Source organism: Vigna angularis, chromosome 2 (assembly GCF_016808095.1).
Source record: "Vigna angularis cultivar LongXiaoDou No.4 chromosome 2, ASM1680809v1, whole genome shotgun sequence".
Taxonomy (NCBI): Eukaryota; Viridiplantae; Streptophyta; class Magnoliopsida; order Fabales; family Fabaceae; genus Vigna; species Vigna angularis.
This window is the reverse complement of record NC_068971.1, coordinates 1,237,390-1,261,042: the sequence shown is the minus strand read 5'-3', so window position 1 is coordinate 1,261,042 and position 23,653 is coordinate 1,237,390. Positions and strand designations below refer to the sequence as shown.

Genomic DNA, 23,653 nt, shown 5'->3' with positions numbered 1-23,653 from the left:
TTAAAGTCAATGTATTTTTTCTCACTAAAATTATTTATTTTCACTTGATGGAATATAAATAAAAGGGAAATATATTTGGTTTAGGTTTTAACAATTCTAAATATATTATCTATATCAAAATATGGTCAATTAATTTTTTTTTTATAGAATTTTAGGTTTTTTTTTGTTTTAATTTTTCTTTCCACTTTTACTTTATTGTTCATTTTATTATTTATTTATAATTATTTTGTAGGCCAAAAAAGGAAATAAAATGATAAAAAAGTTTCTTACGAGAGCTAAATACTAGTGACAAAAATAAACTTAACCAATCCTTATAATAACCATCTATTAAGAATAATAGCAATTTATCATTATCTTATATTTAATCTCAAAATTAATTTAAATTATTGTTATTTCATTTAATTTTCCTCTAATATCAATAACTAAATTTACGAAAAAAAAACCAGAAACGTTATTGAATTTTATTAATTTTTATTTATTATGTTGACTATTATTATTTACTGGCAATTTTCTACAATGATATATCTACTAAAAAGTTACTACTCTATTGTGAATATGTTTATTAAATTCTATATAAGTTAATTGATGTATATTTACTTTAATTGCATAGTAAATTACTTTTTTATTTTCCGTGTTAAATAATTCACGAACTAAAATTGTCTCTTAAAGTTTAATAATTAAAAGAAAAATATGATTAAGAGTATTTATAATTGGATTTGAAAAATTAGATAATTATTTTGGATGAGTATTAACTTAAAATAATATTTTTTTCATTCTTTGTTTTTTTGTTCTGTTCAGACATCAGATCTTCAACTTATAAAAATATCTGCTAAAAATATTATGATATTTCAAATAAATTTGGATTCAATGTGTCGTAAAAATCTTAATAATTATTTTTCAAAATTAATATGTACCTATATATATATAAATATATATTTAAAATAATACCATCTACTTTTATTTCTTTTAAATTCCATACTGAAATAGTTGTTACGTGTCCAAGCTGGCAGTTTGAGCGAAGGCTCTGGAACCAACCAGAAGTTGAGAGAAGCGCGTATCATCGAGTTCCCATGTAAGCAAGAGAAGATTCTAGAATTATAAATTTCAAAAATGATAAATCCCACACTTATATAAGCTCCTTCTTCTCTCCACCATAACAAATCGTAACGATTCTTTGGAGTCTTTTCTATTCGTTTCTTTTTCTTTCACATATTCGGCGCTTTCCAAGCTCAAGCTTCTTCTCTATATTTTCTGTTATCTCGTTCGCGGATCTAGCAATGGCCGGAAAAGGAGATGGACCTGCCATCGGAATCGATCTTGGCACCACCTACTCCTGTGTTGGAGTGTGGCAGCATGACCGTGTAGAAATCATCGCCAATGACCAGGGTAACAGGACGACGCCTTCTTACGTCGCTTTCACCGATTCCGAACGGTTGATCGGTGACGCCGCCAAGAATCAGGTCGCTATGAACCCTATCAACACCGTTTTCGGTAAGATCTGCATCTGAATCATCGCTTTATTACGATCTATTCATCACTTATATCTCTATTCGATAGTAACGTGTCTAGAGTGCTCCTATATTTCTGGATCTGTTATTTGCAACTCGATAGCTTTCATTTTGTCACCTTATTATTATTTATGTTATTGACTCAGTTATTTTGTTGCTGTTATCATATATGTTATATGAGTAAAATGATAAATATAGAAATACTGACATAGTTTGAACCGAGTTACTGCATTATTGGTTTTTCACTTGAGTCCCTTTGCTCGAACAAATACTTGTATTGTAATTGGAATATGATTTATAATTTAATAATATTGTTATCCGCACGCTATTTTTTTTTTGTTTGAATCTGACATTGGGCGGAGTTTTATTATTATTCGTAGTAATTTTATTTTATTTTAATAATATGCAACATTTACACTAGTTATTTCTGAAAAATTAGTTTTTAACTGAATAATATGATGCGCATGTTTACTGTTAGGAGAGTTGTAATATTTATCTGCTTTAGTAACAGCAGTCGGCGTCGTCGTCTTCGTTGTTATATTTGAGGCTTGTTTGTTGATATATTATTGATTATTTGTTGTGAAATTTCAGATGCCAAGCGTTTGATTGGAAGGAGATTTACTGATACAACCGTCCAGAGTGACGTGAAGTTGTGGCCATTCAAAGTTGTTGCTGGTCCTGCTGACAAACCTATGATTGTTGTAAACTACAAGGGCGGGGAAAAGCAGTTTGCTGCTGAGGAGATTTCCTCTATGGTCCTCATGAAGATGCGTGAGATTGCCGAGGCTTATCTCGGATCAGCTGTAAAGAATGCTGTGGTTACAGTTCCTGCATACTTTAACGATTCCCAGCGTCAGGCTACAAAGGATGCTGGAGTCATTGCCGGCCTTAATGTCATGCGTATCATCAATGAACCCACCGCCGCTGCTATAGCTTATGGTCTTGACAAGAAGGCCACTAGTGTGGGTGAGAAGAACGTGTTGATCTTTGATTTGGGTGGTGGTACTTTTGATGTCTCTCTTCTCACTATTGAGGAGGGCATTTTTGAAGTTAAGGCCACTGCTGGAGATACTCATCTTGGAGGTGAAGATTTTGACAACAGAATGGTTAACCATTTTGTTCAGGAGTTTAAGAGGAAGCATAAGAAGGATATTAGTGGGAACCCAAGGGCGCTTAGGCGATTGAGGACTGCCTGTGAGAGGGCGAAGAGGACTCTCTCGTCTACTGCACAGACCACAATTGAGATTGATTCTCTTTACGAAGGTGTTGACTTCTACACAACTATCACCCGTGCTAGGTTTGAGGAGCTTAACATGGATCTGTTCAGAAAGTGTATGGAACCTGTTGAAAAGTGTCTGAGGGATGCGAAGATGGACAAGAGCACCGTCCACGATGTTGTCCTAGTTGGTGGATCCACTAGAATTCCCAAAGTGCAGCAGCTGTTGCAAGATTTCTTTAATGGCAAGGAACTTTGCAAGAGTATCAATCCAGACGAGGCTGTTGCCTATGGAGCTGCTGTTCAGGCAGCAATATTGAGCGGTGAGGGTAATGAGAAAGTGCAGGACCTGTTGCTGTTGGACGTTACACCCCTTTCTCTTGGTTTGGAAACTGCAGGTGGTGTCATGACTGTTCTCATTCCAAGGAACACCACCATTCCAACCAAGAAGGAGCAAGTGTTCTCTACTTACTCCGACAACCAACCCGGTGTCTTGATTCAGGTATACGAGGGAGAGAGAGCTAGAACCAGGGACAACAATTTATTGGGTAAATTTGAGCTCTCTGGCATTCCCCCAGCACCTAGAGGTGTTCCTCAGATCACCGTTTGCTTTGACATAGATGCCAACGGTATCTTGAATGTCTCAGCAGAGGACAAGACCACGGGGCAGAAAAACAAGATTACTATTACCAATGACAAGGGTAGACTCTCAAAGGACGAGATTGAGAAGATGGTCCAGGAGGCAGAGAAGTACAAGGCAGAGGATGAAGAGCACAAGAAGAAGGTTGATGCAAAGAATGCACTGGAAAATTATGCCTACAACATGAGGAACACTATTAAGGATGAGAAAATTGCTTCCAAGCTTTCTGCCGATGATAAAAAGAAGATTGAAGATGCCATTGAGAGTGCTATTCATTGGTTGGACAGCAACCAACTTGCCGAAGCAGATGAGTTCGAAGACAAGATGAAGGAGCTGGAGAGCATTTGCAACCCAATCATTGCGAAGATGTACCAGGGTGCTGGTGCTCCCGACATACCTGGAGGCATGGATGAAGATGTTCCTGCATCTGCATCTGGTGGTGCTGGTCCCAAGATCGAAGAAGTTGATTAATCTGTTTGTTTCTTTACATGTTCTGGTGGACTTATATATTTCGGTATCATTTTACTTTTTCTCTTTATTTTATTTTGTTCCTAATTTTGGCCCAACATTTTGGTTTTTCACAGTCAGGAATGGTTTATCCGGACTTAACCTGGACTACAAATGTTAAAATTAAAAATCTTTTGGTAAAGATAACAATTTTATTGGCCACATATTTCTCTTCCTTTTTTTTATTTCAAATGTCTATCTTTAATATTGCATTCATTATCATTATGCCGTAAAACAAACTTATCGATTGCTACTGGACATTGTATCTTTTTAATTTATATACGGAAGTGCTTATAATTTATTCAACTAGAGGTTTAAAGTAACTTTAATGTGGTAGGGAAGGTGGAAAAATTCATTTGGCGGTTTACAAAGGTTCATAATAGTGAAAAATTGTTTGTGGTATGAATTGTGACGCGTAGTCGTTATATGAAAAATGGCAAGATAGCTTAGACCTGCTTGAGAGAATTATAAGTTTGACATCATGTTGAATCTAATGTTCTACTTATCAATGTTAATTATTGTCCTTACTCAATTCCTTTTCTTACTACCAACTTATCAAAACCTATTGTACTGAAAGGAAGTTATTTATTAGGAAATTAAGAATTGTGCAGATTATTTGATTTTTAACATAACCCTCGCCATGTGTGGGTTTTATTTTATGTTATCTCAGTGTCTGTATCCACCCATTCCGACCCAACATAATTAATGCTAGTTGAATTACAATCTTTATTAATATTGATTTAAGTTATTCTTCTAATTATTTTATTTCCGAAAAAACAAACACGATTTTCACCGCTATTTCCTTCAGACCATTTTCATTAGAGTAGATCTTGGTCTTTCAAAAGTTACAAATTTAGCCTACTACCATTTAAATCCCTCTTATTAACACCATCTTTCAAACATTTTAAAATATAAATTATTTTTCAGTTCGACGCATACGATTTTTTGTTCTAAACATTGAAAACAAATCAACTAACGTGTATAGTTCTTGAAGTTTGAAGAAATCGATGGGGTCGTCTACGATGAACAAAACTATTTATTGGGCCTGCACTTCGAACAAACTAAAACGTTGTGTAAACAATTTTAAGCAATTTCTTTTGGCACCTCCCTTCAATTTCCTAAAAGTTGAAATAATTTCAGGTGACAGTTGAAATATTTTTTTATTTTAAAAATCAATTTAGATTATATATTTTAGAATAATTTCCAAATTATAAAAATACAATTTTAAATGTAAAGCTATATTTTAAGTTATATAATCTAAAATATGTTTTTAGATTACATATTCTAAAAAGTTAAAATATAACCTTTTTTTTTTACTTTTTCAATAGACTATAGAATTACATAAACAGAAAGAAACTTCTGAGGTGAAAAAAATAATTGGGCTGTTGCACCCTCCACCTCACAGCCTTCTCCCTTCACCTCCCCAATTATCTTTAATTCCAATTATATCCTTAAAGTTAAAATTTTTTACTTTTATTATTTTATTATTTTAATATTTTAATATTTAAATATAAACTAATATAAATATACATTATTAAAATACATTAAAAAGATATTCAAAAATAATAAATCAAAATATTAAAATATCTAATAAAATAATAACAGAAACATAAAATTAAAACAAAGCTTAAACGGATGACATCCTTTAACGGATGTCAACATCCGTTTAAGGCGAAATGGATGTCGACATCCGTTTTGCCTTAAACGGATGTTGACATCCGTTGAAGGATGTCATCCTTCGTTTTCATTTTACGTTTTAGGGATAAAGGATTATTGGAAAGATTATTGGAGGGATTATTGGAAGGATTATGACTACGTACTTGGAGAGGAACCACGACAAGCACACTACACCACAAAAGCATTGCACCACGTACTGCACCGAAAGCAAGAGAAAGATTGTTTGATAATTCTTTTCACGATCACTGAGCTTTGTAGAAAAATATTTTATTCATATAAGGAATTACGTAGGTTATCAGTGAAATATGTTATAAATGAGTAAAATTAAAAAATAATAATTCTAAAAATAAAATTTTACTGAGAAGCAAAATAGTAAAGGAGGGATGGAGGAGAAGACTGTGGTGGTGGAGGGAGCAACACCCAAATAATTGCCTCGATTTTCTGGTACAAAGTTCGAGTTTTTTTCATGGACTACACTATTTTAAGTGTGTCAAAAAAGATAATTCCAGTTGTAAGCTATTAATATAATAAATAAATAATTAAATCTTTTATAAGTTAATTTTAACTTATGCTTTGTAAAAAGTTAAACCCCAAGTTTATATACCTGTATCAAATTGCAAAAGTAGGGGTTGCCGGTGAGTGTTACACTGTGCTCTTTTTTAATGTCTTTTTTTTGCACACAGAAAATGAGAAGGTTATAAACAAAACCAAAAAGAAATGTTAGTAGTAAGATTCAACATAAGGCAGAAGGCAACTCTTATATACAAATTTTAGATTTCAACTTTATAGATAATGCAATGAAATTAAGACAGCAGATTTTAAATTATCACATCATTTTTGTGGAAAAATTGTCAATAAGAAATACAAATAAAAAATTAATTATTGTTATTTTTCTATCTTAGAGAGATTTATAAAAAAGTTATTTTAAGTATCTTTTTTTTTATTTACAAGATTTGAATCCGACACTTAATTAATTAATATATACAATGGATTACTTTCACTGGGATAGTAGCACTAATCCCATGAATATGTATAAATAAACACCCATTACTTAATATTTCCTGTGTTATACCCATTAGATAAGCTAAGTTATTAAGTATACGGCAAATAGTTTGATTAATTAATGAATCACTAATGACAGAAATAAAATAATCCAAACAGCATAAAATCCATAACCGGCTTTGACTGACATGCTAGGGTTTGTGGCCCATCTTCTAACATTAATTGAGGCATTGTGCCATGAAATAGGGTAAGGAATGAAAATGTATGACTCTTGTCCCAAATGCTTCACCAAATACTAAAATGGATCTTGACTATGCTAATTTTCTTTAATTTTTTATATGTTGAGAATTTAAGTGTGAATATATTAAATAGAAATGAAAAAAGTGAAAATATTATTTAGAATAAAAATTTATAAATTTATTGTTTTAAAATTTTTGATTAAAAGTAAAATCAAATTTTATATAATTATACTTATATTTTATTGATGTGGTGTTTTTTCATTGAATCTCGTATATTGATAGAAAAAGTGATATAAGATATCATATTTACTCTTTGGAAATATCAAATAATTTATATATAATTTTTTCAAAATTTTACTCCTTGTTTATTTTTTTCAATATCATACTTAGCTTGAAATCTTAGTTCTTAATAAGCTAATGAATTTAGGTATAAGTTTAAATCACATGGATGAAAAAAAATGCTTTAACATATAAAATATCTTTACAAATTTATTATTTTAAGTTGAAGTGTCGTAGATCTTTTTATAAATTAGAATAATCTATTTATAAATTTCTTGGTATTTTTCTTCCAATAATTTATTTAATTAACAGCTCCTTAATAAATTCTGCCGCCATTTAAGTTGTTGCATTGGAGCATCATGATCTATAAAAAGAATGAAAGAGAAGCAATGTTGCTTGACTTTCAAATAACAATTTCTGTCAAAACAAAAAATCATGGTATAGTAAAAGCATTCAAGAAAAACCATGATTAAGATTTTAGAAACCCAAGCATAATAGGAGGAACCTTTCAGATATGGAATCATTGTCCCTCCGATTTGTCAGTGAGTGCATAACATAACACCAAGTAGTAGCAACTTGAGTCATGGGAGAAAAGAAATCGTCACTTGTTTGAAAGATCTTATGTTACAAGTTACAATGGATGTGCAATGACATAGTGACATGTCACTTTCATGTTTTTTTTTTTTTTTTTAATTTTCTGATCCCATGTGAGCCTCTCTAGAAGGACGAGACCCTCCAACCATAAGCCAGACAGGTACACGCTCACTCTCTGTAGTTATTTTCTGGCTGCTGGTTTTGGTGCATCCTCATAGTGGTTTATGGTGTAGGGGATCTTTTCCTTTCCATTCTTCTGTTTTCACCTGTTTAAAAGTTTTGCATTATCACATTCTTTGAGGCTAATGATGAGACTAATCCATATCAGTGTGTTTAATCCCAAATGGGGTTAGGTTAAAGCCAAGGGCCCATGGGCTTATTATGCTTGTGATTTGCATGTGTTGCTTTCAAGAGAAAAGGGAGCTTTTTGGTTGGTTGGCTCTTTTAGCAGATTGCTGTTCTGAGAGGCTTTGCAGTTTGCAACCAAGGTTTGTCATTATGCCATGCTTTAAGGTGGGAGGGGATGTTGTCATTTGTAGTTACAGTATTACATTCATACATTCATCTTTTTTACTGAAAAGATTATCCACAATTTCAGTGCTTGAATTCGGAATCTGAGGATAAAGTCTCGAGAGACTTTCAGTTAATTGCTCATAAACATGTGTATTCTCTTTGTTGAAACTGGGTTTTGCTTTTGTTTTTTGTAGCCCACTTGTGTGTTTGATGTGATTTTCTGGGTTAGATATATTTTAAGCATCTTTGGTGGTTGTGGAAGTTCAATCAAGTGTTTTCAATGTGATTTGAGGACAAAGATGAAATCCTTGAGTAGCGTAGGTCTTGGTCTCAGTATTATTTTTGGTTGCCTTTTGTTGGCTCTGGTAGCTGAGGTTTACTATCTGCTGTGGTGGAAGAAGAGGATAACCAACAGAGAGATTGAGAATGATTATGGCAACCCAGTGAAGGAATTGTTCTACATGTTTTGTTGGAAAAGGCCATCATCATCTTCTTTGAGGCAAACAAGTTTCACTCCTCCTGAGCTTTGTTCTTCAATGAGAATTGGTGACACCCTTGTTCATGACCCAGAACAAGTTCATTCTCATAATGGCAAGGACTTTGTTTTCAAACCCTTTGGGGAGGATGGCATCGATGCAGAATACATGAGGCAACAGGATCTTTTAGGTCCTCCAAGATTCTTGTTCACCATAGTAGAAGAATCAAAGGAAGATTTAGAATCTGATGATGGAAAATCTAAGTGTGACAAGAGTGGAAAAGGTTCAAGGGGTAGAAGCTTGGGTGATTTGCTAGTTGTGGAGACACCATACATGACACCTACTACTTCTCCACCTTTTTTCACTCCTCCTTTTGCTACTCCTATCAGTCCCTATAACCAGCGAGGATTCAACCCTCTTTTTGAAACAGTAACTGATGCTGAGTTCAACAGATTAAAGTCCTCACCTCCTCCAAAATTCAAGTTCTTACAGGAAGCAGAAGAGAAGCTTAGAAGAAAACTAGAACAAGATGAAAATAAGGGAAATGGAGATGAGCTTGAAGGTTCTTTCATCACAATACTTGTTGACAAGAAAACAGAAAAAGAGGTTAATCACCACCATCCTCGTCCTCCACAGTACCATTCAAGCACTTCACAGGTACTTCCCTTAGCTTCATGACACATTCACCAAACAAGAAGAAAGAAACCAGCTAACACCAAAGTTCTGGCAAGTCAATTATGAGTTTATTTCTTCATTAATCTTTCTAATTACATGTTGAACAATCCCACCTTTTTCGTAATGGGAATTTGTTTCTCCCCTTGAGTTGTATGCAGTTATGGTTTAATCTGCTAAGCCAGTTGTGAGATGTACTACTCTCAATGTTTCATAACCATATAGGGGACCATATTTTCAGAGTATAAATGCTTCAAGGTGGGTCTCATGAAATTGGAAAGTTTATTTTTATTTCATTTTGCTAAACCTTACAAAGCTTTTAGTAGCTAGTGAGAAATGGGGTAGAAAGATCAAGAAGAACTTTCAAGCAAGTTGTTGAATATGTCATGTCATGGTGGATATCTCCAAAAATCTAAAATCTAATGACATGGTATGATTTGTGTAATCAGTTTCGCAGAAAGCATTTGTTCTGTTGTGTAATTAAAATTCCAATGGCATTTTTTTTTTCCATTTTATCATGGTAATTATTTCAATGGTTTTGTGGTATGAAATGGTCCAACCTTTTGCATCCAAGTAGCTGTCTTGTGAGGGTAATTTAAATAATTGTTTCAGGGCCATGCCATTTTTTTTCCTCCTCTCTTTATTAGCCTGCTAGTGAATGAGACATATGTTAAACCAACGTTGTCCCATGTCATGTTTTTCTGCATATTTGTCTGCAACTCAATTTTCCCACTAATCTTTTATAAAATATATGTGCCGTTTGATCAAAATTTGATGAAGATGAAAGAAAGGGCAGTGGTGAGGCAGGGTTAATGTGCACGTTGCTCAGACAATGACCAATTCACCACTGAAGTAAGTGACAAATTTGTAAAAGAGAGACTCAGATTTTGTGGCTTTTGGGTAAACAACAAGAAGGGGTGTAATTGCCCGTGAATATGTGTCGTGGGTCATGACCGAAAGTGCCATCTTTTCTAACCCCACCACCACGTTGAAGAATCATAACAGGTCAGAATAAAGAATATAATATGGCTTTAAGCATAACCTTTTGTGGCATCTTTTGGTGTTGCATATTGAAGGTACACGCATATATTTATCAGCCATTAACCTCCAACTGAAATCCTAATAATATCTAGATTTTTAGATTCATTGATACTATCTATGCTGGCTCTTAGTTTTTCGATCCAACAAGAGATGCTTCTTTGCCTCCCTTAAACACATATGAATGACAAGTGGAGAATGAATATTGATTTGTTTGGTTGTAAAGGAGGAAAATATCTTAATTAATCAGAACTAAGTGGTTCTGTTTGACTTAGATTTAATGATGAGTAGTTTGGTTCAGTTTGGGTGGTGTGAGATTGACTAGCTACAGATACTTTTAATTTTTAATTCAAAAATATGAAAAACCGTAACTTTTTCATCAAAATAATCTCAGTTTATCGCAGAAAGTAATAATATATGAACACTACCATTAATCTAACATTGTTTTCTTTTTGTTGTTGAATGAAACTCTGTTCACTGCCTTTCTCACAAGTCTCACATCAGTTTCTCCCATAGTAAAAAATGCCTTAAAAGACGCGTTTTTAAAGACTTTTTCCCCCAAACATACAATTCAGACAGCACCCTTTTGTATCATCTTTAAAAAAATAGTTATTCTATTTATTACTGAAGTGGAAAATAGTTGGAACTTGGAAGCATTGAACAGCAAAAAAAGTAAAACAGTACTTTCATGCTTGGCCAACTTACTAGAATATACTACTTTTTTTCTCTCAAGATTCTCCAGCAACAGAGATGTTTTATTCTATAAGACAAGTGCAGCTTTAGTTGATGTTTTTATATTGTGATGACAACTTTTAGTTGAAAAATATGTACTTGTATGCATATATAGCCAAACTAGTAAATTACTTGCACTATGTACCATTGAAGACTAGTGACAAAAATGGCAGATATTCATCAAGAGATCACTCACTTTATTATCTGAAATAAATGGTTGAATTAATGAGAAACAGATTCATAATTATAGTGTAAAAGTTGACTGTAGTTATATTAACCTCTGTCTTCATTTTTCTTATTTTAAAACAAATCCGAAACAATATAATTTGCAATCATAAACTTCAGTGAGAAAAATTATCCATACATAGTTATGACTGAACTTATCTAAACAGTCACAGTCATCAGCATATTATTTGACTCACTGATATAAATTTACATTTCTTTATTTACAAAATGTTACATTTATCAATCATCACGCCGAACTTCAGATTAGCATATTAAGTAATAAACTTCGTCCAAGAGTAAATAAAACAAATAGAAAGCAAGCAGAAAATACCAATAACGAGAATTAATGCTCACAAATGCAACCGATGAAAGGGAAAATTTGCAGTCCACTTATATTTGAAAAGGAATAGAAAAGAAAGATCCAACAAGGGTGCACTTGTGCTGAGAGCTTGATATGATTCTCAAGAAATGCTAGGTAGAAAAGTGCATCCATTTATAATTCTAAGTTAGAGTCCCATTGCAGCATTTTCAGTAATTCCAAGTTGAGAACAAAGTGATTTCAAGCCAGATTCTTCCAACAGGCTGAAAGCAGTAAATCCATAGAAGGAGTGGTACAGGTCTGGATACTCTCTAGGGAATTTGCTGAAACCACCATACTGGTCAAAAACAAAAATTATATAAGCACCAAGATATGAGTTTCTAAACTAGTTTAATTACTGATATCACATAAATAGTTTAACCCTTCATATAAGACCTGAAAGTAGAAAAGGAAACAAAAACAACTAGTGATCTTGAGATGAATATAAAACCCTTATTTCATCAGTTGTTAAGTAAACTTGGCTTTTATTTTCCATGAATGGACTAAAAGTACCAATGCAATTGTTTTCACTAAACCACAATCCTTGTCTAACCAAAATAACTCTGTCTGACCATAGTTACAAGCTTGGCAATTACAAGCTTTAGATTCTTATTATATTTGTGGGCTAGTACCACCAGAAGTACCAAATCCATGTGCATGACACGATCATAACTTGAAGGATTTAAAATACGAACTTCCTGATTCTTTGTATCTTAAATAAATAAAAAATATGCTACTACTGCCATGGTTAACAATTAGTAGAGGGGAAGGTAATTGAAGAGGTAAAATGATTGCAAAATCATAAGTTTGAGAGTGCAAATAAAATAAGTGAAGGAGATTTTTTTATGAATTCTTTTATGCTAGGAGAGGGGGACCAAAGAAAACTCAAAGTATAAAGAAGATACAGCAGTTGCACAAACTAGGAATAAAAAAGACAACAAGATAGTCAGTATAAATAGAGATTTTACCCATCTTCCCTTGTTCTTTGTTAACACACTAGCCCTCTCCTTTCCCTTCTAAAACTAAATTGACCAACTGAATATTCTTGTTCTTTCAACATCACGGATGTCATACATACTCTTCTACTTCTTTGATAGAAAATATGGCTGACCATCTAATCTAACCCAGAACAAAGGAATTGTCAATTGATACAATTTTTTTTTCAACTATAATCAAACCACAGAGCGCATAACATACTATGATTTTGACAATAGTATAATCCTAACATAGAAGTACAAGAAAGACAAGATAGGGAAACAAAACACAAAAATTGAAAAGGCTGTAACTTTTGTCTTCCTTAATAGTTTAACAAAAATCAAGTTTAACTTAAATCACTATCACAATTTCTTTACCTTTCATTTCCTATCATTTTTGTGCTATAAATCTAACATACAACAGAAAATTTCCTCCCCCTAAAACCGTACAACACAGTGCATGGAAAACTGATTGTTAGATGTTGTACCTTGTATTGACAAGACAGCAAAAATCCACGTAGAGCCTTATGGTCAACAAAGTTGCTGCCCCCTAGAATCCTTAAAACGGCTCCAATCCTAACAAAAATATATTATGCATGTCAAGGCTTTGAAAACTCACAGACATTGTAATACCAAAGAAATGATAGAGGCATAATTGGCTTACCAAAATGCATAACATGTATCACTAGATTTATTTGGTCGACCCTGGAATCCACCATCAATTCCCTGCCTCTGGAAAGGAAGAAAATTATAGAATCTTGATCCATCCATGGATAACCAATTCAAACACTAAAAGTTAACCAAGCTTTAAGTGATAAATAAAGAAAAACAACGAAGCCATTATTTGAACGGAATTTAAGAACAAACAGCTCTTGAAAATGACCTTTGATCCAATGTTTTTGTTCACAAACTAACACGATCTAATCCCCATATATTGAAAAAGTTCATGTATACAAACCTGCAAGATCCACTCCAGCAGTAATGGCACATCTATTAAAGTTGACGAAACACAACTTGAGAGAATATTATCTTCAATGAGTCCCATTAACCGGAGAGATGCAATAGCACAGTAAGTTCCACCTCCTGTGACACTAAAATAAGTAATGTTGATAAATATCATTTGAGAAATAACAAACAATAAAAATGGATAAGACCAACTCTCAAGTTACATGCTCAGAACATAAAAACACTACAGGCATGAGCCAGAATCATCAAGGAGCATAAAATTTAACTTGAATGGGGCATGGGCAGGTTGTTCTCATTGTGCCTGTAACATAACTAAAAGGCCAATGTGAACCCTGCAAGCGTACAAGTATTAACATGGTCAACACATGGATGCAGGACAACAACCAAATGGTCGGTGACAGGACTACTCCAAGAGTAAAAAAGAAATGTTGACCACAGCTATTAGAATCATATGATTCATGATTTGAATTGTGCAATTTGATATGGTTCAAACAACATCATGTACAAATTACAAGTCTTGCAGCATATGAATGAATCAGAGCAATTTTTTCCTTATGGCGATTATGAATTACAAAAGGTTTATATATTCATTAGTTTTTATATTTTAATTTTTCTTTTCACCCTTTCTTATAAAACAAATGAAAAATTCAAATGAGATTGCCTAATGAGGAACTAAATGAGCGTTACTAAAGAAACCCTGTTGAATTGATAGTTCAGATGTCCTATTTTCAATCTTATGAGATAAGGGTTTCACTATCTCATTTTATCCACAACAGTGTATTTGGTTGTACCATTGCTCTGTTTTTCAGTCGTATAAACCAAAGGCTTCACACAAAGTTATTACTCAGGATTTGGTTTTGGTAAGGCTTTTGGACATTTTCTGGTTTAAAATTATTACATTTGGCTACTATATATCAATTATAGGATAAATTTCAAGCTGTTTTCGTTAAGATTGGATGTGATTTATGATTCACTGCTTCAACTGCAATTCAATAACCTTATTGATAACAGAAAGTATGGATACAACTATTAAGGCTAGTTCAGAAGGTATTCCACAATCAATATTTTAACGAAAGATAATCTCAAACATCAAAACCACTCTGTCCAGCCAACCAAAGGAGAACAAGGAAAAATATGCCAAGTGGTAAAGAAAATATCTACTTGTCATGAAACAACTTTAAATCTTATGAAAAGTGTCTTCTAAAAAGAAAATATCTACTTGTCAGATAGTAACAGTATTAAACCCCAGATTTGAACCTCCTACCAACCAAGACCAATGTAAAACATATACCAAACAAATCTATCTTGTGATGGACAACAGATAAAAAAAATGAAAACTTCAGGCAAAAGATTCCAATACTTGATGCAACTAACAACATTGCAATGCCTTACTCACAACATGGAATCACATCTACATTGAGATAAATGATTATTTTAACTCACCATGAGATTCCGCACCAGGAACTAATCCAAAGCCACCATCATATGACTAGAAAATAGAAAAGAACAAAAAACGTATCAATTTCATTAATTTACACACATTTTCAACAAACATGTATGTCCAGAATACAGTACAATCTTGATATAATTCTCTTATTCCGTCACCAGTTGACACACTAGGTTCACTGTTCACATACCTGGCAGCGTAATATGTAATCCTTGGCTTTCTCCTTATCCATGCCACTCCAGTTATTCAGCATGAAACAGACGGCAGCTAATACAGTCAATCAGTTCAGAAAATATGATATATCAATTCCAGAATTACTAATCAATCAAGAAGCTGGCACCGGCATTTCATAACTTTATTCCTCTTACCAGCACAATATACAAATCTAAGATCCGTTTCTCCTCCAGTATGAATGGGAATGAAACTGTCAAAATAGAACAGAGAGATAAGGAATAGGAACTAGAAGTAATTCCACTAAAGTATTAAGGGCATAAATCTTGACATTAGCCTGTTGAATCATATATAAACAAATTGAAAAACAGCTACAGCTCTGAATTTTACATATTTCAGCATTGCATAGGCTTAAAGGCCATGGGTGCAATCCAAGTTTCAAAACCATACCTTCCATCGGGCTGCTGAAGGTTCCTCATAGAAGACACAAGTGGTTCAGAATCAAGGTTGGATAGTTCATAGCCAACAATTTTCAATATGGCAATGGCACAATATGTACTGGCCAAGTGGCTGTTGTTGTGAATCAAAATCTTAAAAAAGAAAGGAAAAATGAAAACAAAAGAAAAAAATCAGGATCCTTCGACGACGACGACAACAACAACAACAACTTTTGGCACTTCCAAATTTTAAACTTTTTCCATACCCCATTCTTATCTGGGGGAAACTGAGAAGTTTTGGACCCATGAAAGCCATAGAACTGTCCTGCAGCAAAACCCTTCAAATGGTCAATTAAAAAATCGAATTTTGGAGATCAAATCGAGCCAACAAGGGCAATGGCACAGATACCATCATTGAGATCAGCCTTGGCACCAGGATGAGCTTGGAAAGACAAAACCCAACTGACAACAGCATCCTTTGCAACCTTAAATCACTCAAAGACAAGAAAAATAAGAGATTACTTATGAATGAGGAATATAACAACAATAACAGCATAGAAAAATACAAAACATAGGAATAGGACGATCGTGTGTACAGAGTGGAGAGAGTTGAGAATGTCAAGGCCAGTGATGACAAAGTAAGCGAGAGTGAGATGATTGGTCTCTTGGCTCTCGTACGGAGATGGGAGCAAATAGTACATCATCTCGAGAAAAGTGGCATGAAGATCTTTCTGCATCATCTCCAACCCACAACACTCTTCTTCTGAGGAATTCATCACTTCTGCTTATCAAATTCACTAGTGTGAAATCAGAAACATATACAATTAAAAAGGAACAATTGCTTAATCAAGGTTTGAGCAATTCGGACAACAATAAAACAATACAAGAACCAAATGCTTTCTTTGCGTTTAATAAACAAATTTATCCTTTTTTTCATCGTTTTGATGGCAAAGGAGATGATGAATCATCGTATATTTTGTTTGTGAACAGTTTTTGGTGAGTACCATAAGAAAAGAATTTAGTCCTATAAATATGAGGAATCTAAGCAAGGAATCCATAGCTTCAAAAGATCTGAGCCAGTGTGATGAAATTCTATCATTTTTGTTTGTGGAAAATAGGGTTATACTTCTCTGATTCAAAGACTTCAGTTCCCAAACTCCTTATTATCTCAGTTTAACGTTTTATACTTTTTTCAGTGTTTAACTTTTAAAACCAATGAATTATTTTAATTTTAAAATCATATTTATGATCATAAAATATTCATTTATTTTGTTATTTAATTTACAAATTTTAAAACAAATTAAATAATTATAATGTTGACAAGATACAATTGAATTAAATATTTTTTTAGTATTTAAATTTTAATGCGATATTAAAATTTGTTATTATTAAAAAATTTAATATATATATTTTAAATTTTTTTTAAAATGATATAAATTTTATAAAATTGAGACTAAAAAAATATTAAATTTTGAAATAAAAATAAATTTAAATTTTATATTAGAGTTTAGAAACTAAAAATATATTAAATCAATATATTTCAACCACACTAATTGATTTAAAAGGTCACAACAATAAAAAAGTTTCCATTTTCTTTATCATGCTTATAGAAAATTCACTTTACTATATTAAAGGACTTAGGATCATTGGAAATAATATATATAATCTATTTTATATCCATTACGACAGTATTTAAATACAATTGAGTTAAAGATACTATTTTCGTTTTATACTACTTTTAAAGTATAACAAATTATTCAATCAAATGATAAATATATGAAAATTAGTCAACTTAAAAAACATGACCAAATTATAATCTTATCCTACCAAAGTTACATTAAATTTAAATTTAACCTAAGATGATTTCATAACTTTTAATGTTGTTATACAGCATATAGTAATTTAACATATTTCATTACGATCAATCAAGTTATTTCCATCAATCTATTAAATTATTATATTTCCTATTTTAATTGTCAAATTGTTTTTTAAATATTTTATATTTATTTTAAGTTAATTATACAAACGAATTTCCAAAATGTATAAACAAATTATTATGTGAAATTGATCTGATACCCAAAAATTGTTATTTATTTTATACATAAAGAATTTTGTTTGATATAAATGTTGTTCAAACACATAAAGAAATCTGTTGAAGACCCGAATGCATTGGTTGCAGCCTAACGTAATATAATAGAATCGTTTAATCGAGCAGGTGGTGTGCACACTTCAGACCCATGAAACGCAACAAATCAACGCTCTTCTCATTCGCTGAGAAATGCAAGGTTATTCCTTTCTCTCTTTCTCTTCAAATTTCATACCTTCCTTCTGTGTATCACTTCAACTTACATATGCTACTCTGTAATGCATGCAGAATGTATTGGCATCAAACTGGCAAGGTTCCCTCAATACTATCAAAGCAGATGCCAAAGGAAGGTACCCATTTCCCCCCCTTTTTTCCTTAATCTCTCTCTTCTCTATTTGCAACTCACATATATCAAGCCAAACCTTAACTGCTAGGAGAACTTAACATGCTCCATAAGGTTTTCTTTCATTCCGTCACTTGCACGAGACATAATTTAAGGGGCATGTCATGTGATGATTCTGTTGCATTAGTGCTTTGCTGATTGGGTCTTTGCTATTTTTGTATGATTTTAACAGCAAAGGGAGTATCTATACGTCTAAGGTTAAGTACTTAGTTAGGAGGGGACAGCCATACCTTTGGGTGCCAGAAAACGATATGCATAATGTGGTATGTTTTTTCTTTTTTTTGTTTCTATTGTTTTGTTGCCCTGATATGCAGTAGAGCTTTTGGAACAAGAAATGCAGGAGGCTACCATATTAATGTTATGTGTTGATAAATCATCTGAATACATTGTGTAGTTGCAGGAGTGACTGATTTGATTTTTGTTGCATGCAGAACACAATCATTGATGAACGTGGTTCATTTGCTGTGACCAGCCCCTATCCAGGTCCACTGGGCGCCTTATTGAAATCATTGAAAAAGGTTGTGCATGAAATATACATGTTTTCCTTTGGAACCACAATATTATTCTGTATATGAGAAATTCATTATACCCTACCTTGATTGTAGAAATCAATAATGAAGGGTTTTTGTCCTAATAGAGTCTGCTTTCAGTTTCTCATATAATTAGAGGAAATAAAGGTATAAGCTAATTGGTTTATTTACTCACGTGCTGCAGTTACCTGCACGGATTGCTTTATCCGGGGATGTTCTTCCTCTTGAAGAAGATAAGGTAATGCCACAGCAACATTGTATATACCTGACTATCTTTCAGATTCACTAATACAGTTCAGCAAAACAATGCCAGTCTTTTTTAACTGAATATCTCTAAGCTCTTAGCATAGTAGCTTTTTCAGGGTCTTTAACATGTCCGTCCAATTAACTGCTGCTGCTTCAGTAAAGCTTTATTGTTGTGCCAATCTTGAGCAGTTTAATTACTTATTGAAAAGTAAAATAAAAATAAAAAATTAATGGATTTATCATCGCATCTATATATATGTTCCCTCATGATCCATAGACCTTATTTTTAAAAGTAAAGGTACGATGATTTTCTCAAAGTTTTAAATACTATTATATGTCAATCATTTGAACTGATAAAGTTGCACACGTTCAAGCATTTTGTTTAGGATCATCTTACCAGATATACGGGAACTTTATTGCGCAAAATTGATCTCCAGGGGGATCAATGTAAGTGTATGCTTCATTGGACAAGATTACATTATGTCTCAGTTACATAATAAAATACTAGCTTGTCACATTGAATTTTCAACCTTGTCTATAACTATTAATAAAGATGATACATTTTTATATGTGGTTTTTTCGTGTACATTTTTTTCTTATGATTTTACCCTTAATATTGTGGTAATTGTTTTTTTGTCGTAATAATTGTTTTAGTAACTGCTGTTTTAATTGTTACCTCTTATACCGAAAAAATGTGGACATACAAGCCCAATAGGGCTAGTAATGGATGCTTTCATTCCAAGAACATGATTGTTTTTGTAGTATCTAAAGCTCTGATAAAAGAAATTTTTAAGCATTTTGACGGTTACTAATTGGAAAAGGGGAAGGTTAAATTTACATTTTCAGGACACTGTTTTCTTTCTGTATCTCTATATTTAAATTTTAATTACCTGAAAATTATTAGTCTTCGGACATTCTCTGCACATAAACATATAATTATGTGTATCGATGGTACAGGAAAAGATGGTACCATGCCTTACAACCGGGTATGGTAAATATTATGAAAGGTGGCCTATTCATATATCACCAAGGAAAAACGGAATTCTGTATATTGCTCTAGAGTTGTTCTTGACTTACACAAGTTATTGATATTTGTGTAGGCGAAGTCTCTTGCAGAAAAACTTAAGGAAGTCATAGTATCTGAGCAAAAAGCAATCAAAGAGTTCACTTATACTGTTTCTGGAGTACTAAGTTCTAGTGCTAGCAGTACATCTAGAAGTGATAATCTTCAGGGTCTATTGGGAGACAATGAAAGATACACTGTATTTAGGTTTAAAACAAGGTAAGAACCTGTATGTTTAACTCTTTATCTTAAATCTTCAGTTGACCCCCATACATTCTTATCTTGAATTGTTATTTCACTGGATGAATGAAAAAAGCTCATATCTGGTTCTAGCAACGAGGTTGACTCTGCACCTATCCTGATTCCTGGATGGTTGTCGTTATACTAATTTACCATGCGAAATATCAAATTCTTATAAAACAAAACTAAAATTACTTAAAGACACACACTATCAAGGTGGGAGGGAGCATTAGTACCGTCTCGGTTTAGTTTCCTTCTGTGAAATTTTTGGATTTACAAATTTTAAGTTGATAGAGTTTTGGTGAATTGGCAATAGTAGATTACCAGTGCGCAGTGTTCCATGCGTCTCACGGGTTATAAAATTCATTTGTTGTATTAAATAATTTACTCATGTAATGATGACTGTGAATGATATTAGAATAACCAAAAACAAAAAAGAAAAACTGGTAAAGGGTCTAATATGCTGCATCGCGTTGATGATTGACCATGGTCTTGTGGCGTGCATCTCCTGGCAGGGCTTTTACTGAAGTCATTTAATTAGAAAGTGCCTTCCTAATTAATATATTTCAGAAAACTATTCTCATCTTGTACCGCAGAGTATGGTCAGGAACTTCACTAAACTACAAAAGAAACTGGAAAATCTTATTTTTGGAAGATGGGTAACATAGGGGGAGGGAAGAGGGGATTACTATTTTTTTAAAATTAAGAGAATTGTTCATGTTTACAAAAATAAACAGAAGATTAACACAGTAAGTTTATGTAAACTATCATATTATTTATTTTATTTTAAAATATCAAATTATAAAATATATATTGGAAGTAAAATTTGTCCTCCCCTCCAAAACCTAACTTCCAAATCTTTTGTTTCATCTAATGAAAGAGTTTAATGCTCAGATCCTGCACATTTATTGATGGCAATGGAGGCACATTCGATGTGGATGTTGAAGATTTGGAAACATCCAAAGCCGATCCATTAGGTAAATACCTGGTTTGAAATGCATAAAAGTAGTATATCTCTTATTTGTTTAACAAAAGATTAACATCTCTTGTATGCTTTACATTTAGCACAATTTTCTGCGAAGATTATTGATGGAATTAATCAAAGTAAGGCGAGACGAACAGCGCTCATGCTTTTTTGTTTTGTTTTCAAGGATACCAATGCAAAGGTAACATAACGATCTTGATTACTATTGAACATCCTTGTACCGAGGTAAAAAGAGAACTTTGTGATGCATGTTTATCTTTTTTTTACTACGGTAAAACTTTTATAGTTTCTCTTGGTTTTCTAGTTTTTTACCGTAAAGAGCTCCAATTATGTTTTCTGTTGAAGGAATAATACATCGTAACAACATTAAATTGAAACTGCGAACACCAAATTATCAACTCATGTCACGCATCTGATGACAAATTTGATGGCAATTACACATGTACTGCCAAATATCTTGCCAGACCATATGCATTCCTTTACTTTTCTGCTCTTGTTATATGATTTTAAGGACTAACATACGTCACTGATATTGTATTAGGATGCATATGTAACGTCCATTGATCGCAAGGGTTTCGATGTCCTGGCAAAAGTTACCAGTCCAGCTTTGAAGGATGGCATTGGTGATGACCAGTGGAAAGAATTCAGGTTCTTGTTCAAGGACGAGGCAAAAGATGTTGAAATGTTCTTTAGTCAACTAGTCGAAATGGAAGAGGAGGTCATCAATAAGGTTTCGACCTCTAGTGGGCTAAACTAGAAATGAGAATCCTTGGTCAGATCTGCTTTCTTGTATAATTCTTTTGTCAGCTCTATATATGGCAGCCACTTAGCAAGAGACAGCACATCTTCACATGTATCATTAGTTCTTTTAACCTTGTACTCTGTATTGTTCTTGATCAACTGGTAGTGTACAAGGCATTCACTTAAGGTATAGTGCAGTCTCAGCTATTAAATTTACCGTTAAGCTCATACAGGTTTTGACTTTTTTACTACTATATTAAGAACTTTTAAGTTGATTCATGTACGAGTACATCTTGATGGATTTTAAAAACTGCGAGATGCAGTTCCTGCTTTGAGAATTTCTGAAGTTACTCATATTATCTTGATGAATCTTTGTGAGGAATGAAGTCTCACATTGGTGAGAACTTGTAAAGGGGTATGGCTTGATGACTATAAAAGAAACCCCTTGCCCCCTTTGTTATACATCCCATTCTCTCTTTTCTTGTATTTTCATAATTTTGAGAAGTTCTTTAGTGAAAAAGAGGTGCTGTAAATTTCTTCCACTAGTATAAAATTTCCATTTTTGTCTATTATCAGTATTTTCTCTTCTCTATTTTAGTTGTGTGTGCTTGTGTTGTATGACTGATACCCAACAAGTGGTATCAGAGCTATAGGTTTGTATTCCGCTGCTATTGTCATTAGAATAGTGTTGGTAAAATTCTGAGTATGCACTGTGGTTGCGGTTAAATCCGATCTTCCGCATCAGAAAGGAGTTATTACTGGAAACGTTTGGTAGTGTGAAAGTACTGTCTGGAAAAGTTCTGGCTAGGAAAGATTTGGTACTTAAGAGTGTCCATTTGTGACCCACCTCTCTTTCCTGGGAAATTCTTGGTGTGTTACTTCACGGTTTACCTGTGTTGTTCCAGTAGACAATACTATTCATAGTGAGAAGTGCATAAGCTGATATTTTATAAATTATGACAACAAAATACGAGATAGAGAGGTTCAACGGGAACAATTTCTCGTTGTGGAAATTGAAGATAAAGGCAATTTTGATAAAGGACAATTGCATAGCTGCAATTGAAGGAAAACCCACAGAAATGACGGAGCAGAAGTGGAAAGAAATTGACAACAACGCCATCGCGAATTTGCACCTATCAATGGCAGATTCAGTGTTATCCAGTATGGCGGAGAAAGAAACAGCAAAGAAGATTTGGGATGCCCTCATAAAATTATATGAGGTGAAGTCTCTTCACACAAGAATAATTTGGGAACCCCTCATAAAATTATATGAGGTGAAGTCTCTTCACACAATAATATTCTTGAAGAGGAAACTCTACACTCTTCGGATGAGTGAGTCCACAATGGTGACGAACCACATCAACCATCTGAACACTCTGTTTGCCCAACTATCAGCGGCAAATTTCAACATAGTTGAAAATGAACGTGCGGAGCTTCTACTGCAGAGTTTACCAGACTCGTATGATCAACTCATCATCAATATTACGAATAATAATACTGAAGGCTGTCTACACTTTGAGGATGTTGCCAGAGCAATTCTTGAAGAAGAATCCCGGCGGAGGAACAAAGAAGACGTACTGGAAAGTTCAAAGGAAACACAAGCTTTGATGATGATGAGAGGAAGATCAACGAAATATGGGTCTAGTGGGAGTCAATCCCATGATAGATCTCAAAGTAAGAAGCATCTC

The 23,653-nt window shown here is 33.3% G+C and overlaps 4 protein-coding genes across 10 annotated transcripts; 3 read left to right on the top strand and 1 right to left on the bottom strand.

The window, feature by feature from the left end:
• The first annotated feature begins 1,129 nt into the window (after positions 1–1,129).
• Positions 1,130–4,033, top strand: LOC108338197 (heat shock cognate 70 kDa protein 2). The gene is made up of 2 exons (XM_017574944.2): positions 1,130–1,491; positions 2,100–4,033. Exons 1-2 carry the CDS (start codon positions 1,278–1,280, stop codon positions 3,833–3,835), a joined length of 1,950 nt encoding a protein of 649 aa, XP_017430433.1. The 5' UTR covers positions 1,130–1,277; the 3' UTR covers positions 3,836–4,033.
• A 3,513-nt stretch (positions 4,034–7,546) lies between these two features.
• On the top strand, positions 7,547–9,801 carry LOC108338299 (uncharacterized). Of its 2 annotated transcripts, none has more exons than XM_017575090.2 (3): positions 7,547–7,822; positions 8,016–8,175; positions 8,370–9,801. In XM_017575090.2, the coding sequence occupies exons 2-3, from the start codon at positions 8,044–8,046 to the stop codon at positions 9,327–9,329; spliced, it is 1,092 nt and encodes a 363-aa protein (XP_017430579.1). In that variant the 5' UTR covers positions 7,547–7,822; positions 8,016–8,043; the 3' UTR covers positions 9,330–9,801. The 2 variants fall into 2 exon arrangements, with proteins under 2 accessions (XP_017430579.1, XP_052729245.1); XM_052873285.1 differs by lacking the exon at positions 7,547–7,822 and adding an exon at positions 7,874–7,891 and having other exon boundaries at positions 7,991–8,175.
• Positions 9,802–11,684: 1,883 nt separating this feature from the next.
• LOC108338300 (geranylgeranyl transferase type-1 subunit beta) lies at positions 11,685–16,824 on the bottom strand. Of its 5 annotated transcripts, none has more exons than XM_017575094.2 (12): positions 16,676–16,824; positions 16,268–16,452; positions 16,081–16,156; positions 15,938–15,996; positions 15,685–15,824; positions 15,432–15,487; positions 15,254–15,330; positions 15,060–15,105; positions 13,609–13,733; positions 13,315–13,382; positions 13,139–13,226; positions 11,685–11,974 (listed from the first exon to the last, which is right to left on the bottom strand). In XM_017575094.2, exons 2-12 carry the CDS (start codon positions 16,445–16,447, stop codon positions 11,825–11,827), a joined length of 1,065 nt encoding a protein of 354 aa, XP_017430583.1. In that variant the 5' UTR covers positions 16,448–16,452; positions 16,676–16,824; the 3' UTR covers positions 11,685–11,824. The 5 variants fall into 5 exon arrangements, with proteins under 5 accessions (XP_017430583.1, XP_052729246.1, XP_017430584.1 ...); XM_052873286.1 differs by having other exon boundaries at positions 16,798–16,820; XM_017575095.1 differs by having other exon boundaries at positions 16,268–16,468; positions 16,676–16,811.
• A 1,000-nt stretch (positions 16,825–17,824) lies between these two features.
• LOC108337375 (uncharacterized) lies at positions 17,825–22,330 on the top strand. Of its 2 annotated transcripts, none has more exons than XM_017573893.2 (9): positions 17,825–17,956; positions 18,046–18,107; positions 18,333–18,423; positions 18,592–18,678; positions 18,875–18,928; positions 20,037–20,218; positions 21,134–21,216; positions 21,305–21,405; positions 21,766–22,330. In XM_017573893.2, the coding sequence occupies exons 1-9, from the start codon at positions 17,909–17,911 to the stop codon at positions 21,979–21,981; spliced, it is 924 nt and encodes a 307-aa protein (XP_017429382.1). In that variant the 5' UTR covers positions 17,825–17,908; the 3' UTR covers positions 21,982–22,330. The 2 variants fall into 2 exon arrangements, with proteins under 2 accessions (XP_017429382.1, XP_052729249.1); XM_052873289.1 differs by having other exon boundaries at positions 21,305–21,449; positions 21,766–21,854.
• The last annotated feature ends 1,323 nt before the right edge of the window (positions 22,331–23,653 follow it).

Coding starts and splice junctions, on each gene's coding strand:
- LOC108338300 (XM_017575094.2), bottom strand. CDS start 16,447: ATGAATTCCTCAGAAGAAGAGTGTTGTGGGTTGGAGATGATGCAGAAA. Junction 15,331..15,431: donor TAGATTTGTATATTGTGCTG/GTAAGAGGAATA, acceptor TGACTGTATTAG/CTGCCGTCTGTTTCATGCTG. Junction 13,227..13,314: donor GATACATGTTATGCATTTTG/GTAAGCCAATTA, acceptor TATTTTTGTTAG/GATTGGAGCCGTTTTAAGGA.
- LOC108338197 (XM_017574944.2), top strand. CDS start 1,278: ATGGCCGGAAAAGGAGATGGACCTGCCATCGGAATCGATCTTGGCACC. Junction 1,492..2,099: donor CCCTATCAACACCGTTTTCG/GTAAGATCTGCA, acceptor GTGAAATTTCAG/ATGCCAAGCGTTTGATTGGA.
- LOC108337375 (XM_017573893.2), top strand. CDS start 17,909: ATGAAACGCAACAAATCAACGCTCTTCTCATTCGCTGAGAAATGCAAG. Junction 18,679..18,874: donor TATTGAAATCATTGAAAAAG/GTTGTGCATGAA, acceptor CACGTGCTGCAG/TTACCTGCACGGATTGCTTT. Junction 20,219..21,133: donor GTATTTAGGTTTAAAACAAG/GTAAGAACCTGT, acceptor TTTAATGCTCAG/ATCCTGCACATTTATTGATG.
- LOC108338299 (XM_017575090.2), top strand. CDS start 8,044: ATGCTTGTGATTTGCATGTGTTGCTTTCAAGAGAAAAGGGAGCTTTTT. Junction 8,176..8,369: donor TCATTATGCCATGCTTTAAG/GTGGGAGGGGAT, acceptor TGTTTTTTGTAG/CCCACTTGTGTGTTTGATGT.